Source organism: Phocoena phocoena, chromosome 1, assembly GCF_963924675.1.
Source record: "Phocoena phocoena chromosome 1, mPhoPho1.1, whole genome shotgun sequence".
In the NCBI taxonomy this organism is placed as follows: domain Eukaryota; kingdom Metazoa; phylum Chordata; class Mammalia; order Artiodactyla; family Phocoenidae; genus Phocoena; species Phocoena phocoena.
Window position 1 is genome coordinate 186,118,961 of NC_089219.1, and position 17,990 is coordinate 186,136,950.

A 17,990-nucleotide genomic window follows, 5' to 3' on the forward strand; every position below is an offset into this window, starting at 1 on the left:
TCCCTGAGGCTCGGGGTCCTTCTCAGGATCGCCCACCCCAGGGGCCGAGGATCGCCCCTCCCACATCGGTGAGAAGGTGGAACCGGGAGCTCAGAGCTGTCAGCTGGAGAAGCGGCTCCGGGAGGGCCAAGGGCGCCGGAACTGTCCCCCTCCTCACTGCTCCCTTTCCCCACCTGGCCTTCACGCCCTGGGGCGCACTGTCCCCCTGCAGCCGCTCCCCAGGCCCACAGCTGTGAGCCCCAGGGTCCGGAGCCCCCCCAGAGGGGCCGGTGTACCGGGAATTCCCACAGGCACTTGTTCCTGCCGCACCTTCTCACCCCGGGGTCAAAGGCTGCCACTGATAAAAGCCCCGAGGCAGGGGTCTCGGGGACTGGGCCAGCTGCGGGGGCTCTGCACCCGGCCGCGTCCTGCTCCCCTCCCCGCCTTCCTCTCCGCTCCTCTCCGGAGAAGCTCTGATCCCGGCACCCCACGCACAGCCCTCAGATCCTGGGCCAGCCTGGGCGGCTTCCATTCCGCGTGTCCCTGGCTGTGTAGGGGAGACAGAGACCCAGAGAGCTGGGATCCGCGCAGAGGACGCTGCAGAGAGCCCGGCTGGGAGGGCTGGTGGGAGGTGCGGAGTGGCTCTGGGTGCCCCCCAGACACCCAGCCCCCACCCGACCCAGTTTCCTGACACCTCTGGGTGCCGGCTGGTGCAGGGGACTTTCCATACTTTTCAAGCCCCTGGCTGAAGGACCCGCGTGTAGGCTGGCCCAGGCGCCCTGGGACTCCCGGGAAGAGCCCTGTTCTTTGCTGGAACTCAGGCCCCTGTAGGAAGACTTCAGGACAGAACAGAGTTCTCTCCCTCCCAAGCCCAGAGTCAGCGAAATGGACATGTGTTCCCCAACGTGGCCTTTCTCTCCAGAGGCCTTCCTGCTCCCACCCCACCCGGCGCCCGCCGCCTTGATGTCCCTGGATGCCACCCGTGCACGTGCACCCGGGCAGGTGTGTGCACCCTCGTGGCTCACGAGTGTTGCCTGCGTACGCTGTCAGGCCACATACACGGCCAGGCTGCCGGCACGCACACCCCCTCGCCCCACGCAACAACCTGGTCAGATGGACCCAGGCCTATCCCCTCCCTGGGGACCTTTGCCGGGGCGTGGGAGATGCCCAAGGCCAGGCTTCAGCGGTGGGAGCCGAAGGGGCTCCAGAAGAGGGAGGGCTGCCAGGCAGCAGGGGGGAGACGGGCTGGTTCGCACTCGGGAGCCAGGAGGCCTGGACCTGTCCCCTGTCCGCCGCTGCCTCTGGCTGGCTCTCTCCAGAAGGAATCAGTAAGGTGCTCGAGGGCTCTCTAGGTGGAGGATGTGGCTTTGTCTGTGGGAGTGGCTGCTGGGAGGAGACACAGCCCTTGTGGTGCTTCTTGGCTGAATGGAGAGGCTTGGGTTGGGGAGACTGCTTCTATCGTCAGGACCTTCCTGCACCCTCTCCAGACTGCCCCTGCCCCCCAGCCCAAGGCTGCCCCAGTCTGGCTGGGGGTTGACAGATGTGCCCCTATGGCCAGGTGCCTCAGCTAGGCCCCGTCCATAGGACTAGCTGTGGGACCCCGTTTTCTGGGAAGTCTTGGGAACAGTCTGAGACCTCACCCCTTACCTAAAGCCGTGCCCTGCTGTACCTCTTCTACTTAGATTCCAAATTAGGGTGTTTCCACCCCACTTCTCCAGCCTCTGCAGGTTCACCAAAGTGAGGTGCCCAGGTGAGGGGGAGGGCCGAAGGTGCAGTGTTTCCCCCTCCTCTTGGCCAGACTGGCCCCAGATCAGTTTCCCTAGTTGTTCCCCACCCCCAGCCCTTTAGAAAGAGCGCATGTGCACTCGCGTGCGCGCGCGGCCTGGAAAATCTGATGAGGCTGCAGTGCTGAGTTTCCAGGCCCCTATCCAGAGGCCGGTGGGCGGCCCTGAGGTTTGGGGCTGGGCAGAGCGGGGAAGGGCAGGTAGCCCCCAGCTCTGGCTGGGGCTGGTCCCTGTGCAGGCCTGTGCTCCCTGCCAGACAGCCTGAGAGAAGGGTCCTCAGGAAGCCAGTTAGCTGTTCAGACTTTATGTACCTACCTGCCTGTTTGCTGGGCGTCCGCCTCCCCACCTTCGAGCCCTCTCCGGGGCCCAGAGCTGCTTCCTTTCCTCCATCTCCCTTTCCTCCTTTCCCCGCGTCAGCTGCCTTGGGGTGGCGGCTCCGGGGGAGTGCTTCCAGGTGAGTTGTTGGCTCCAGGCTGTGGTGGGGCCTGACCTTCGGGAGGCTGCCCGGGCCTTCGCAGGCCTGAGGCCAGGTGGGGGCGGGGTCTAGGTAGAGGGGGTGGGGCGGGGGCGGGGCGGGGCGGGGCGGGGGGGTTGGGGGAGGCAAGCATGCATACTAGGGGGCCGGGAGCAGGAGCTGGAGGTCCCAGGTTCAAGCCCAGCTCCCCTCCTCACGCTGGGGCCTGGGCTCTTCCCTCCCTGGATATTTCTTCCTTATCTGGGGGGCAAAGGTGTGAAACCAGAGGGCTCTTCTAGACCTACCATCAGTGGGACTCAAGGCTTTTGGGACAGACGTGCGCCTGTGTATGTCCACAAGCGACGCACACGCATAGCTGGTCCATCCACCCAGCACCCAGCCACACACACCCCCACCACGTCACCAGGACCCCTCTGCACAGGAACACAAAGGCCTGGTCTACCTCTGCGCGTGGAGGGTCAGACACCCCCTCCTCTCCCCGGGGGGCGTGGCGTCGGGGACCCAGCTGTCTCTGCCCACCCGCAAGGCCGTCTCTCCTCTGGGTCTGGGTCTCGAGGGACAGTTTCCTGCCTGGAAAGCCAACAGCTGGAAGAGGGTGGAGCTGGGGGTGCAGTGGGAGGTGAGCTTGCCTGCAGCCTGGGGGCCGCAGCCCTGTGCCCCTGACAGGGCCCTGCTGGCACAGGGTCTGGGCTGGGGAGGGAGTGCCTCGCTCTCCACCCGCTGACCAAGGGGAGGGTGGGGATGGGCTCCCCCTGCTACCGCCCAGCTCTCCCTGCAGACTCAGCCAGGATGGGGTCCCCATTCCTGCGCGCGGTCCTCCTGTGGCTCCCAGGCTTCCTGGCCGAGGTGAGGTGCGCCCCTGCTCTCCAGGGCATCCAGGCCTCCCCCTGCCCCGTGGCCCCACGGCTGGGCTGCATTAAGCAGGGCAGGGGAGGCTCCTTCCCACCCCCCTGACAGGACAGCAGGACAGTCTGCTCCTGGTCCCAGGGCCTCTGCACCTCGGTGTCCTGCGGTGATGCCCTTCGGCCATGTCTGCGGAAGCCAGACGAGAGGACAGCCTTTTCTCTGGTCCTGGCTGGAGCCCAGAGCCTCTGCCCATCTCTTCCCACACCCTTGCCCCCTCCCTACAGGAAGACAAGTGCCCCTCCCTGGAAGGGGGTCCACTCGGGGAGAGTGGAGGTAGGTGCCTTCCATGGGGAGGGGACTGGGCAAGGCTGTTTCTCTGCCCAGACCCCGCCTCTGCTCTGGCCTTTCCCGCCTCTCCTCCTCCTCTGGGGCAGAAGGTGTTGGGAGACTCTGACCCAGCCCTTCTCCCCCGGACCGCCTCTGAGGGTGAATGTCAGCGTCCAGGGGAGGTCTGCTAGCCACACCCTCTGCCTCAGCCGCCTGACCCCCCTGTGGTCCCCGGAAGAGCAGCCACTCCGGGCCCATACCAACGCATCCAGCTTTGAGTTCCAGGACCTGGTGCCGGAAGTCGCTACCAGCTGGAGGCGACAGCCCCACGCCCCTGAGGGCAGAACACCGCTGTCATCCGCACTGCCCACACAGGTGCATGGCCTGCGGGCAGGGGAGGGGCCGAGCCGGGTTGGCAGGGGGCAGGGTGGCCAGAGACGGTGAGGGCTCTGAGGGCCACGCCTGCTGCAGTGACTCGTCAGGGGCACTAGAAGCAGAGGTGACGCCCCGGCCCTGAACTTGGTGCCTCTCTCTGCCTCTGATGCAGCCCTGTTGACGGTCTAGGACCTGCAGCTCCGTAGCTCGGGGAGCCCGTCCCTCCTGGAGGCCTTGCGGGGCGCTGCCCCCGGGGGGCAGAATGGCTACCAGATTCTCTTCTACCACCTGAAGTCGCAGACGTTGGCTCACAATGTGTCCGCGTCCCCGGGCACCCTGTCCGACAATTCTGGTGACCTCTTACCCGGCAGCGAGCGCGCTCTGGAGGTTCCCACCTGGGCTGCCGACCTCCAAGCGAAGCCCAGCATCCATCAGTGGACAGGTGAGGCCAGCGCTCGGCAAGGCCCCAGGGGGCGGCTGGTCTGGGAGTGGGGGGCCGTCCAGAGCCGCGTGCCGTGACTGGGCTCCTGGGCTGCTGCTGCTGGGGCGGTGCCCGGGCCCCGCGTCGGGCCCTCTCTCCAGCCCGGCTGTGCTCTCCCCACCCTTTCTCCAGTGCCTGTGCCTCCAGCTCAGCTGACGCTGCGTGCGCCAGGTGCCAGTGCCCTGCAGGCCTCCTGGAATGGCTCTGGGGGCGCCGCCTGGCTGCGTCTCGTGCGCACAGACCTCTTTGGCGACTCCAACCTGACGGCGGGGGTCACACGGGCCATCTCCAGTCACACCTTCCCTCGCCTCTCTCCGGGAACCCCCTATGAGCTGACACTCAGCGCTGTTGCCGGGCCCCATCTGGCAGCAGGGCCCAACGCCACCGAGTGGACTGGTGCGTGCTGGGTGGGTAAGGGGTCGCCGCAGAGGCTCTTCAGTCAAGCAGGCAGGAGCCAGCTGGTGGGGTGGGCTTCCAGGAGTCCTGCAGGGAAGGGGTGAGGCCTGCCTGGAGGGGGTGCCCTCCTGCAGGCTGGTGGCAGGAGTCCGCCCGCCCCCCCCCGACCCCCACAGGCGACGATGCTGGTGACACTTACCAGCACCGGCAGCGTCCATGTGCCAGCCCCGTGCCAGGCACTTCTGTGTGTCACCTCGTTTATCCCCCAGAACAGCCCCTTAAGTTGTGTTATCTCCGTACGGTGGAGGGACCGAGGTTCAGAGAGAGAAGGACCAGGTCCCGAGGCTTAGGAGCGTCCAGCTGGGCTGAGCCCGCGGGGACTTTGATGCACTTTTGCTCAGGGAAGTGCTGTCTCGCTGCCGCGCGCTGGCTGTGGGTCTCGGGCAAAGTGCTGACCCTCTCTGTGCTTCAGCCTCTGTATCTTAAAGCAGGATGATCACGGCAGCCTTGTGAGGAGTGTGAGGTCTGGCACCGGATGTGTTATCGTTCGTCACCACGTCCTCGGCCGGGTCCCAGGACTCACCCAGAATATGGCTCAGGGTCACTGCCAGCGCCTGGATGAGGCCTGGTCCAGGGCGTGCGGGAAGAAGCTGACACGGGGGTCCAGGACCTTCTGCACGTGTGTCTCCCTTCCCCACAGATCCCTCAGTCCCCCTGGACCTGGTACTCGCTCCCCGGCCCCCAGAGCTCTGGGCCACCTGGAAGGCAGGGCCGGGGGCCCGGGATGGCTACCTGCTCAGGCTAAGTGGGCCGGTGGAGAAGACCATCACGCTGGGCCCCGGGCCCTTAATGCCACGTTCCCGGGGCCCCTGCCCGCTGGACACCACGCTCTAGAGCTGAGGGTTCTGGCCGGGCCCTGTGACGCCTAGACCCAGGCCAGTGCCTGGCTGGAGGGGAGTCTGTGCTGGCGGGGTACAGGCCGGGGTCCTGCCCAGGGGCACCTGCATCAGGAGACGTGTGAGTCCTCGCTCTCCAGGGACCACACCCTCTCCAGATGCTGCAGCCCAGCGCCGGAAAGGCGATGGTACCGAGCTGCCCCTGGACGGGCTGGAGGCCGGCAGGGAGCCTGGGACCCAGGTACTGCCCTACACCCAGGGAGCCCCCAGCCTCCTCAGAAACATCGCTGGGCCACCTGGTGCCACCCAGGTCACTCTCCTGGGACCTGGGGCCCACTACCAGGGGACAGTGGACACTGTCCCCTCTCCAGGCAACACCCCCCGAGCACCATAAGTCACACAGGTGAGTGCCAGCCACTGCGGACCCTGGTCTGGGGCTGGGGGGCTTTGCCTCGGGGTGGAGACCTGGGTGGGGACATCACAGCGCCACAGACATTGCAGGGCTCCCTTACCAAACCGCTCCTCTCTCCAGGGCACCTGGCACCGCAGCCACTGGAGGTCGTCGGCAGGGGCAGCCTCTCTGACTTGACCGTTGGCTGGGCTCCAGCACCAGGGCAGCGGGAAGCCTACAGGGTCGGCTGGCGCCAGGAGGGCAGCCAGAGCTCTCTGGGCGGTCTTGTCGCCCTGGGCCCCGATACTTCCGGCCTGACGCTGAGGGGCCCCGTGCCCGGCTCCTGCTACACCATGTGGGTGTGGGAGTGGGCAGAGGGCCAGCGCCTGCCCCCATGAGTTCCCGGCTGCGGGCCCTGGGTGGCCAGCCTGGGCGGTGGCGGTGGGGACCAACGTCCTTCACACGCCGCCCTCTGTGTGCCGTGTTCCTGGCTCAGAAGCCGTGCATCCATCCAAGGTGGGGCCGCTCATGAATCTGTTTGCAAGCGTTCTCCACCTCCTGCCATCTGGTCGGCCATCCATCCATCCATCCTTCCAACAAATATTTAATGAATGCCTCCCATTTCTAGGTATGGGGTTAGGCGCTAAAGCTAACAGTTATGAAGAAGACCATCTAGAAAGGAAGGCTGCCGGGTAAACAGATGGTTTATGTGTCTGTTAAAGTAATGCGTATTGGTTCATACGTCACAGCGTAAACGTAGACGCACAGAGAAGAATACACACGATGTATTTGAACCACTTGAAGCTCTGTTCTCACGGGTTAAAACTGAGGACTGTGGGGAATTGTATGTGGTTCTGGCTAATCTTTCAGGGTTTACAGAAGGGCCACCTTAAAGAGTCAGGGAAGGGTTCCCAGAGGAAGGAGGTGGGCCGAGAAGCGTGTGTGTCTGAGTAGGGTGGGCAGAGAGGGGCCTTAGCAAGGGGCAAGTATGGACCCAGGCCCTCAGGTTGGGGTGAGAGAGAGAGAGAGGGAGGGAGAGAAACAGAGGGAGAGAGAGAGAGGCGGGGAGAGAGAGGAAGAGAGACAGAGAGAGATTGGGAGGTGGGGGCCAAACGTCAGTGGCTGAGCTGGAGGCCCGTGTCCCGGGTGTGAGACACAGGCGCTGGGTGCTGGTGGGGACCAGGTGGACCAGACGTCACCTTCCAGGAGCTGGTGGTCTGGGAAGCAGGTGGGGCGCAGGCGTCAGGGCGGAGACCGTGTCATCCAAGAGGTTTTCCTGGGAGGGAAGGAAGGAGCGGGCTGGAGCCTGGTGGCTAGCTGTGCTTGGAGACCAGCGAGCAGGGCACAGACGACGCAGCAGGAGGGGTGGCGCTGGGTTGTCCCAAATCCGTTTCTTCCTGTCCTCAGTCCCTGCGCCTCCCGCCAACCTGAGCCTGGGCCTGGCCGCCCAGCCCCCTGCCCTGCGGGCTGTCTGCAGCACCCCCCCCGCCCCCGTCGGGGGCAGGAACGGCTTCCTCCTGTGGCTGTACCGCCTGACCCCCCTGGCTCTGGAGGGTGAGGAGACCCTGACCCCCAAGGCACAGACTTCTCCAGGGCCCAGCCGGCTCCGGGCACCGAGTTCCTGGCGTGGCTGTCCACCCTGCAGGGGCCGGACAAGAGCAGCGGCACCAATGCCACAGGCTGGACACGTGAGTGCCGTCCGCATGGCCCTGCCTTGCTCAGTGGGTCCCAGGGGCTGCACGACGCCCTTACCTCCCTGTGGTCCGTGAGCAGGCTGCTGGGTTGACGACGGTTGCTCCCTCGGGCACCAGGACACCCCTCACCCTGGCCGAGAGTCCCCGGGGCCTGGCCCTTCTGGCACCAGGAAGGCGGGCAGAACCTGGGCTTTGCTCCCGGGCGGTGGCATGGGCTGGGCCCTCGAGCTCTCTCATGACCAGAGACGGGGAAGTGGGGACTGGGTGGACCAGAGGACCGGCTGCCAGGCCCCCCGGGCCCCTTGCTTGGTGTTCTATCTCTTAAACGACATCTGGGAGGCCACCATCTCACGGAGGAAGAAGCCAAACACAGGGCAGGCTCTCAGTCCTCAGTGGGGCGTCGGGGTTCACGTGCGGGCAGTATGGCCCAGGGTCCACGCTCCTGGCCACGTACCAACCCCAGAGAGAAGGGGGGGTGGGGGGCCCCAGGAAGGGTCACAGTTCCTGAAGTACAGGACGGGTCACACGGTGAGGCCCAGAGGCCCAGAGCCGGGAGGCTGGGCCAGGAAGCCCCTCCCAGAGGCCCGAGGCCTGCTCGGTGGAGCCGGGCAACAGTGGGGTCTCCTTGCCCAGCGTCATCCTTCTCCAGTGTGGTGGCCCACACTGCCCGCCCTGCCCTCCCGACCCCTCCCAGGACCCTGAGACCTCGGACCGGCCCGGGAGGGGTGGGAAAGCTCCAGCCAGGGGCTCTAACTGGCTCAGACCCGGATCGGGCCTGTGCCTCTTTGAGCCTCAGTTTACAAAGGAGGGGTCCACCAGGTGACCCCAGGCCCTGGGCCCAAGGGGAGGGTGGAGGGGCCCCGCCTGGACCCCAGACACTGCCTGCCCTTTAACCTATCCACCCACTCGGGGGGCTGTCAGAGCTGGGGCTGGGCCCGGAAAAGGCTCTGCGCGTAACCCCCTGGCCGCCCCGTCTGGCTGGGAGAGCGGTGATCGATGCGCTCACTCAGCATGGCCGGGGCTCGTTCTCTGCTGTCTGGGGAAGTCAGGAGGTGGTCTGCCTCCCCACGGGTAGAATCTCCTCTCACTGGTCCTCTGAACCCGTGTTTCGCGACTGGGCCAAGGGTGGAGGGCCAAGTGGGGCCCTTTCGGGAGGAAGGAGCCATGATCGGGGCTGTGCTCTTCACCCTGCGCTAGAGCTGCCCTCAGCAAGTCCCCAGTCCCCGCACGGGGGCCTAAACCGCAGGCGTCCCCAGTTCCGAGGCCACAGGTCTGAGACCTAGGCTGGCAGAGTCCTCGGTGAGTGGACGGCTGTCCCTCAGTGTCTGCGTTCCAGCCCCTCTGGGTCAGGGCCCACACCGATGATCTTTTACCTTCCTCACCTCTTTAGGGACCGAATCTCCAAATACAGTCACGCTATGAGATCCTGAGGGTCTGGACTTCAACTTGAATTTGGGGGGACACAGTTCAGGCCATGACACCTCCCTTCTCTCCCCCTGACCCTGTTGTCCCCGCAGCCCCCCTCGCCCCCCCTCTGGTAAGTGTGGCCAGTGATGGTCCCACCCAGCCCCAGGCATCCTGGGTCCACACGCCGTGGGGCTGGGACGGCTACCAGGGGACCCTGTACCAGGCAGGTGTCCCGGTGGGCTCCAGCCCTGTGGGGGCCCAGGTGGACGGTGCCAGTTTCTCAGCTCTGACTCCGGGCACTGAGTACGAGGTGCGGGTGGTCGCACAAGCCGGGCCCCTCCGTGTGGCAACAGTCGGCGCCTCCGGCTGGATCTGTGAGCCGCATTGGAATGGCCGGGGGAGGAGCAGCGGGCAGGGCCGCCCCTGGACCCCTGCTCCCTCCCTCGGTGGCACCGCTGCCCCCCAGTCGCCTGTCCCACCTGCACCACGAGGGCCCTGTGTGGGGTCACAGGCGTCCTGCTCTCCTCCCCACAGCCTCACTGGTGCCCATCAAGCTGCTGGTGTCCATGTAGGCGGGCAGTGCTGTGGTCAGCCTGGCCTGGGCCAGCGGCCGCCTGGGGCACGGAGTGTGCCGCATACACCTGGACTCAACCTCTCCCTGTCCGTGCTGTGCCAGGCGGGGCCGCTCCAGGCCTCCACGCACCTGGTGCTGCAGCCCGTGGGTACGTCGGTGTCTCTCAGGGGGAACAGAGCACCCTGACCGCTGCCCATCCTGTCCCAGCCCTGCTCGTCTGGGTGTGTGCCGTGCCCACCCGCCCTCGGGATGCCCCTCGCTCTCCAGATGGGCGTCAGGTCCCGAGGAGACCTTATTTCTCCCTGTGGCCGCTGCCCCTTTCCAGGGACAGAAATGCCTGGTCCCTCTGCGCCTCTGATTTTGACCACCTCTTGGGCTGCGCTGACTCCCACGCGATGTGGAACACTTGAACCCGCAGAGCCCGACCCAGTGGAGGACGTGCGGTGCCAGCCCGAGGTCACCCGCATGGCTCTGGCCTGGATGGTGCCCAAGGGGGACGTGGACACGTGTCCGGTGGTGGTGGAGCAGCTGGCAGCAGGAGGGGACACCCACCTCGTCTTCCAGGCCAACACCTCTGGGGATGCCCTCCTGCTGTCCCGCCTGGAGCCCGCCACGTCCTACCGCCTCAGCCTCTCCGTGCGGGGCAGGAACGGCCCGTGGAGCCAGGAAGTCACCATGGTGTGTGCCACTGCTGCCGAGGGTAGGCGCCCCCTTGGCCTCAGGCCCCGCTCCCTCAGTCTTCCTCCCCCATCGCCCCCAGCCCCGGCCCCGACCCTGACCCAACGCCACACTCGTTTGACACACCCTGTGGGGCTTGTGCCCAGCACCCAGCCCAGTTTGGATTCTGTGTGTCCAGTCAGCTGCCATTGCAGGCATGGCCCTGCCCTTGGGGTCTGCTATCAGGACCTCACTCTCCCCACCCGCCCCCAGCCTGGCACCCCCACCCCCGATCTGGCCGAGGCCCCCAGCTGGAGCCTGAGATGGGGATGGACGTGCTGATATCCCAGGGCATGTTTGGCGAGGATGACGGGCAGATCCAGTGGTATGGCGTCATCGCCACTGGTAACATGCCGCGTGAGTCCCGGCCCAGGCGGGTGGGGGACCCTGGCTACTGCCTGGCAGGGGTGGCGTGGGGCCCAGGTGCTGACACGGGTGAGATGAAATGTCTGAGGCCGGCGGGAGTCTTGGCGCAGGAAGGGGGACTGGGACGTTCTGGCGGAAGGGACTGGTATACTAACGGGGGTGGGCACGTCTAGAACACGGGCAAGCCCCTCTGGCCCCACCCCACTGCCCACCTGCCCCGCCCCCTCCCTGTTCCCCTCCTAGTGGCACGGCCTCCCTGTGAAGCCATCAACCACACCTGGTACGACCACCACTACAGGGGACGTGACTCCTACCTGGCCGTCCTGCTCCCCAGCCCCTTCTACCCGGGGCCCTGGGCCGTGCCGACGTCCTGGATGGTGCCTGTGGGAACAGAGGACTGCGGCCAGACCCAGGATGTCTGTAACGGGCAGCTCAAGCCGGGTTCCCACTATCGGTGAGGGCCAAGGCTGAAGGGAGTGGGAGACACTGAAAGTTTCATTGATGGGTTGTTTACACCTGTGTCAACAAAAGAGCTGGACTGATTCACAGAGAGAAAGCATGTGCTGGTCCAGGAGGGTCAGTAGAGTTATTCTGACTGGGCTTCCTGGTAGGCAAGGCAAAAAGGGGAATGCCTACCTGCCACATGGTTCTTTTCTCATCAAAGCAGGGGATGGATTCTCTTTCGCTTTGCTAGGGCTATACCGAGGATACCAGGCACCTGCTTCTAGGGCTTCTTGCTCTCAGAATAGGGCAGTGGAGGCAGGAGAGAAGCTGGGAGAGGGTGGAGTTTGCTCTGAAGTCTCAGATGACAGGGCGCCAAGCCCTAAACAGGTGAGGGGGGCTCCTGCTACCTGACCATCTGCTGTCCGTGACTCAGTTTCCTGGGAGGGGCGCAGCCCTCTTTGCCTGCCACGCCCCCCCCCCCCCCCCCCGCCCCGCAATGGAAGGTCCTGCCCCTATGTGACAGGTTCAGTGTTGCAGCCTTTACCAGGTACAGCTCTGAGACCCTCATCTCCTTCTCAGCCTTCTCAGGTAGGTGGGCACCCAGCTAGGACTCCAGCTGGGTCCTGGGGTGGGGATTGGTGCTGGGACCTCCCTTCTGAGGCTCAGCTACCAGCAGGGACCTGTCCTGCCTAACAGAGCTGGGAGCCCCAGAGCCAGCGAAGGAGGTGCTCCTGGTGGCAGCCCTGGCCTGGGTGGGCTGGGGGTAGTGGGCAAGACAGGCACTGAGGAAACGGTTTGCTGCTGCTGTGATCGCTCTACCCTCCCGCAGGGCTTCCCTCCGCCATGCTGCTCCCGGTTGGCCACCGTATTCTGGAGCAGCGCTGACCAGTAGAAACATAAGGCAAGCCACAAGTGAGAGCCACATCTGTGGTTCCCAGTAGCTATGTTAAAAAGAGAAACATAAACGGGTGCAATTAATCTCAACCACGTTTTATTTAAACCAAGATATTAAAAATATCATATCAACACGTGATCGACTTTTTTAAATGATTAATGAGAGATTCTACATCCTTTTCTTTTTAATCAGTGGAACTTTGAAATCCTGTGTGTAGCTTATGCTTGCAGCAAATCTGAAACCGGAGCCGCTCCGGTTCGAGTGCTCAGTAGAATAGCCCAGGGCACGTGGCGACCGTACTGGACAGAGCAGCTCCAGAAGGCGCGGGGCCAGGCCTCCGCCCTCTTGTCCTCAAGGGTGTTGGGTGGGCCCTGCTCAGGAGCTGGGGGCAGGGAGGGCTCACAGGCTGTTCTCGGTGCCCGTCCAGGGTGGTCCCCCTGGCAGCCTTCTCTGGCCTCGGTTCAGCACCTGGGACTTCCTTCTGCAGGGTGAGGGCTGTCACTGCGCCCTCCACCCAGGGGGTCTCGGGCCCAGGGGAGGCTGGTGTGTCTCACGGGGCGGCAGGTCGGGGCTGCCCAGCTCACCCTCCCGTCTCCGTCCACAGAGCCCTGGGCCAGCGGGTCCCAGGCGGCCGTGCCCCTCCCGGCAGCGGTGGGCGTCGCAGCGGGCGGTGGCCTTGCGCTTGGCGCCTTGCTGGGCCTGCTGTTCTGGAGGCGAGTGCAGGGGCGGAGGTGAGCGGTGGGGAGGGCTGGGCCGGTGTGTTGGGGGAGCCCCAGGCTGCCTCCCAGGCCCCGTCACCCTCTGCAGGTCGGAGAAGAACCTGTGCTCCCAGGAGCTGGCGGCTTGCAACGTGCGGTGAGTGTGCGGCCCCTGGCCCGCCCTCCACAGGCTCGGTGATGACGGGGTCTTCCCGGGACTGCGTCCCTCGCCCCCCCCAGCCGAGCCCACCCTCAGCCGCTGTCACACCCTCGTCACCCTGCTCCCAGGGGCCCCCGGCTCCTCCCAGGCCCTCAGCCTCTGCCTCCAGACTCCCCGTCCTCTCGGTCCCCGACTGACCACCTGGACGGTTGCGGGCCAAGTCGCTTCCGTCTCCTTCTTTCTCTCCGACGTCGGATTTCGCAATCTTCCCAATATCGCTACTGTTCTTCCTTCTCTCGGCCGCACCCTGGGAGCGGCGCTGCGAGCAGCTGTGCCCAGAGCCATCCTCAGGACCCGGGGGTGGGGCCTCAGACACTCATGCCCACCTCCTCCGAGTGTGGTCCTGTTTGCTCTGCCCCCTCTCTCTGGCCCCTACGGGCGCCCAGGGCAGGACTCTGCACACCAGGGCTGCCACCTACTCGTCTCTCTTCGCCCAGGTGGACCCACCGGCCCATCCCTGCCCACAGCTTCCGACAGGGCTATGAGGCCAAGAGCGCCCGTGCCCACCAGGCTTTCTTTCAGGAGTTCGAGGTGAGGCCTCTGCCGCCCCCAGGCTCTGGGGGGCCCCAGCTGTGCACGACCCCGCCCCCGGTGTGGGGGTGACATGGGTCTGCTTCGGCCCCCGTCTCTGCAGGAGCTGAAGGAGGTGGGCAAGGGGCAGCCTAGGCTGGAGGCCGAGCACCCTGCCGACACCACGAGAACCGCTACCCTCTCGTGCTTTCCTGTGAGCATGGCAGGCAGGGGTGTGCGGGCCGCAGCTCGGCCCGGAGGAGGCGCTGCGTGTGCCCGCCCTGAACGCGCGGCTTTTAGCGTCTGCGGATGACCACTGCCCGGTCAGGCTGACCCCGCTGGATGGAGAGCCTCACTCCAATTATGTCAACACCAGCTTCATCCCGGTAGAGCCGCCTGCGTGCTGGCTGCGGCATCCACTCGGGAGGGGCCCGGTTTGCAGGACACGCTGTCCTGCCCTAGCCGTCCATGAAGACCGCCAGCTTGTGTGTCTTATGTGTTGGTCGCTGTGCTGGGACCGCAGGAGGCAGGGCTGGGCTACGCGGATTCTCACCTTCAAAGGAGCAGGAGTTGTGTGTGTGTGTGTGTGTGTGTGTGTGTGTGTGTGTGTGACGCCTGCCATGCGGCATGACAGGTGCTGTAATAAGGGCACACGTGTGGTGCTCAGAGCTCATGAAGAAGGAACGTTTAGTCCACCTAGGAATCAAGAAAGGCTTCCTGGAGGAGGGGGCATTTGGTCTCTTGAAGGATGAGCGGAATCCTGATAAGTGATGAAAGAAGGGCAGACGTTGCAGCTGGACAGACCCAGAGAAGAGCCGGGTGGGACATGTGGACAGAGTGTGGCGGGGTCATCGGGTGGAGGCAGGAGAGGCAGGTGGGGCTGTTGGAGGAGGGACTGAGTGCCGGCCTCGGGGATCTGGGTGGGCAGTGGAGCCCTGGGAGAAACGCAGATGGTGTGGGTCGGGTGGTGAAGGGGGTGGCCTGGGGAGGCTACTTCGGGGCCATCAGTGTCTTGTCATCGTCCCATCGAGGTGCGGCTGTCTCCAAGTCACCCTCCTGATTTGGGTCCTTGGTGCACGTGTGTTCACGTGTGTGCACACGTATCGGCCTGCACACGAAGTCCTCACTCCCAGAGATCACCCATGGGATGCATGGCTGTGTGCTGGGGCCCCAGTTAACGTGATCCTGCCCACCCCCAGGGCTACACCCGCCCGCAGGAGTTCATCACCACCCAGGGGCTTCTAAAGAAGACCCTGGAGGACTTCTGGCAGCTGGCGTGGGAGCAGCAGGTCCGGGTCGTTGTCATGCCGACGGTGGGCATGGAGAGTGGGTGGGTGAGCGTGCCACAGCCCCCGGGGTGGCCACCAGGTGGCAGGCTCTCCCCACGGGACCAGCTGTGGGTCTGGGAGGCCAGGTGAGGCCTGGGGGTTGGTGGGGTCCCCAGGCCGCCCGGGATGGGGCAGGGAAGGAGACCAGGAACCCAGGCTCCCAGCTGGACTCGCGCCTCCATTGCCTCTGCTGTTTCTCACCGAGATCACCCTCTCCTGCTCCGGGCCCAGCCTGCGTCCTTGCTTTAAATATGCCTGTGCCCTGCTCCGTGTGGGGCCCTGGGACGACACCTTTGAGCCCCTCCAGCTGGAGCGGTGAGGCCAGGCCAGGTGGTCCTAAGTAAGGCCGTGCAGTTTGCACAGGAGCCCGGCAGCTGCCTGGAAGTCCCAGGGGTCACACAGAGGTCTGGGGATGGAGGTGCTGGGGCCGGGCCGGGGGAGAGAGGCTTCCGGACAAGCAGGGTGACGGAGACAGACGGGTGGGTGGGAGGTGCTGATACAGCAGGGGTGGCAGTGACGGGGGGCCCGCATCCCTCTGGCCCTAGGTGCTACGTGAGCACCACTGGCCAGCCGACTACACCCCTGTCACCCACGGTCACGTCCCCGTCCACCTCTTGGCCGAGGAGCCCGAGGACGAGTGGACCACGCGGGACTTCCAGCTGCAGCACGTGTGTACCCGTGAGCGAGGGGTTGTGACTCCTCGGAAGGTCGGCTCACCTCCTGGGCCCCTGGCCGCCCCCTTGCCCAGGAGGTTGGAGGTTAGGGAGGGTAGGGAAGCACAGGGAAGGCTAAGGGTCATCCGAAGTTGGATGGGAAGGGATGGTTTCTGCCCTGCCCTGCGCCCGGCTCAGGGCCCCCGCTCACCCCAGACCCCTGGGCTGTGACCTCCTGGGGCAGCAGTGCCCCCCTCCCCCTTGGGCCCCCTGCAGGCAGACTCCCCGGGAGGCTGGAGGAGCTGAGGGGAGCATCCCAGTGTGGGGGGCACACCCCGCCCTCAAGATCTGGTGACAGAAGGCGGGCTGAGCAGAGGATGGTGGGTTAGGAGGGGCGGGGAAGCAGCTGCGGTTCACCACCCGGCCGGACCGCAGCGTCCCCGAGCCCCCCAGCGCCCTGCTGGCCTTTGCGGGCCCCGTTCGGGAGAGGAGCGGGGCCTGTCCTGGTGCAGGCAGGCGGGGCAGGCGGCGGGTGGCGGGGGTGGGCTGGGGAAGGGCCCCGCTTCACGGCCCTGGGCCCTCTGACCCGCGGTGCAGGCGTGGGCCGCTCGGACGCCTTTGTGGCCCTGTCAGGGCTGCCGCAGCAGCTGGGGGAGGAGGATACAGTGGTCAAGCCAGAGGCCGAGTGCATTCTGTCCATCCATGCCAGGGCCTGGTGGGAAACAGGAGCGGGGCTGGGGGGGCCTGGTGGGTGGCTTTCGCGGGGCAGCCCCCAGCCCCACCCTCCAGTTTCCCCGTTCCTCAGATCTAGTTTCTAGTGTCCGGGGGGCAGCCCTGGATTCAGAGCAGGTTACTCGGGGCGAGGGGGCACAGCCGCTGCCCTGTGCACGGCAGGACCGGCCTGGCCCCGCCCGCCCCCCGCAACCCGGCCTTCCGGTTTCCCGCCGCCGGCGGCAGGCGCGGGGGACTCGCTGCTACGTGGCCAGAGCGGCTGGGTTTTCTCTGCCTCCTTCGCTCCACCACAGTGCGGGAGTCTGGGGAGGGAAAACCAGGAGGAGAAGCAGAAAGGAGGGCAGGAGTGCTCACCGTGGCGACACCATCACCCGCGGCCTCACCAGGGCCCATCCGTCGCCTCATCAACCAGGAGGCCCTGGACGGCTGGCGCCAGCGGCGGGGCCCCAGCTGCTCCCGGTAGAGGGCCTGGGGGACACAGAAAGCCTGCACAAACCAGAGCAGGACGCCCCGAAAGGAGTCAGACCCCGAATCGGGGAGGGGCTGGGCTCTCCTTGGCCGCCCCGAGCTCCTCGTGAAAGGCGAGGGGTCAGAGGCCGGGAGGGCCCTCGCGGCCTTTGCAGCAGAAGCTGGAGCAGGGCAGGCTCCCCGCTCACCTGGGCCTCCCTGGGCTGGGTCACACCCTCTTCACACTCGTTCCCAGGAGGCTGGGTTGGCCCATGACGACCCTCCAGTGGGCGGGCTGGAGCCTCGCCCTGGGCCCGGGCCCCGCCATGCTGAGGGGGCAGCAGGGCCCCCGCACCAGAGCTGCAAAGGAGCAGGGGGGCCGCAGCGAGTGGGGAGTGAGGCCGGGAACACGGCCGAGTGGGCAGCACCCCTGTGGTCTCTCCGGCCCTCCGTGCACAAGGACCACCCAGGGCTTCCTGGGGGCTCATCTACATCAGGGCCGAGCCCCACGCCCCAGAGGCCAACGGTTGGTTTCCGCCTTCCTGGCCCAGCCGTGCAGCCCCTGGGGCCCGGGAGGTGAGAGCAGTAGCAGAGAATGGGAGGGGGGTGATGAGTGGCCCTGGGGGGGTGACGGTCCTGGATGAAGGGCCACTGGCTGCCCTGAGGCTTTCAGGCTGCCGCTGTACACTCAGGATGGACCGTGTGGGGACAGCAAGGTCAGGAGACGCGGCCGGCTCTCACTCCACCCTGAGCTTGGCCCGGCGCCGGGATGAGCCCAACTTCAGCCACCGTCTCTCGCCCTCAAGCCTCCCGCCTGGCCCTTCCAGCCTCGGGCTGGTGGAGCTGCAGCTGCCGGACTGGCCTCCAGGTGGCGCCAGACTGCCGACTCAGGCCGGGTGGGCGCGTCCCCCAGCCGGGCGCCTGGCTCCATCCCGGGAGCAGGGTCCAGGGCTCCCGGGCTCCCACCTGACTGGGGCCGCGTGCAAGACGCTTTGTGAGTGGACGTCACACCTTCTCTAGTGGGGGGCCTGGGGCTCGGCTGGAAGTCTCCTCCTGTAGCCACCCGACCTCCACCCGCCCCGCGGCTCCGGCCCTTCACGGCCCACCTGGCGAGACAACCCCTCGCTCCCCTCCCCAGGAGCCAGGATGCGGCGGGTGACCCCGAGTTGTACTTCTGGGGCTGCTCTCCCCGCCAAGTGGGTGACCTCGAACGAACAAGGTGCTTCCGGGGCCCTCCTCCGATCCCCTGTGGCCCCGAGGCTGTCCGCTCTGGCACAGGGTCCTGAGCCCGCAGCCCAAACGCCTGCAGGACCCGCTCCCCGCTCTCCGGGTTGTTTGCTTTTTTCTTTCCTGGA

General features: G+C 66.0%; 1 protein-coding gene across 1 annotated transcript; it reads left to right on the forward strand.

Moving 5' to 3' along the window:
* The first annotated feature begins 1,836 nt into the window (after window positions 1-1,836).
* On the forward strand, window positions 1,837-17,921 carry LOC136118751 (receptor-type tyrosine-protein phosphatase V-like). The gene is given in 36 exon segments (XM_065872044.1): window positions 1,837-1,932; window positions 2,236-2,293; window positions 3,017-3,084; window positions 3,369-3,417; window positions 3,650-3,822; window positions 3,976-4,228; window positions 4,400-4,663; window positions 5,364-5,501; window positions 5,504-5,635; window positions 5,718-5,930; window positions 6,092-6,328; window positions 7,358-7,531; window positions 7,534-7,638; window positions 9,162-9,425; window positions 9,586-9,684; window positions 9,687-9,773; window positions 10,044-10,325; window positions 10,556-10,699; window positions 10,952-11,162; window positions 11,676-11,740; window positions 12,652-12,778; window positions 12,855-12,899; window positions 13,403-13,496; window positions 13,600-13,657; window positions 13,660-13,708; window positions 13,804-13,861; window positions 14,675-14,809; window positions 15,349-15,471; window positions 15,571-15,597; window positions 15,860-15,968; window positions 16,012-16,203; window positions 16,482-16,647; window positions 16,892-17,030; window positions 17,096-17,211; window positions 17,328-17,531; window positions 17,774-17,921. Coding segments are annotated over 36 exon segments (4,902 nt in total).
* The last annotated feature ends 69 nt before the right edge of the window (window positions 17,922-17,990 follow it).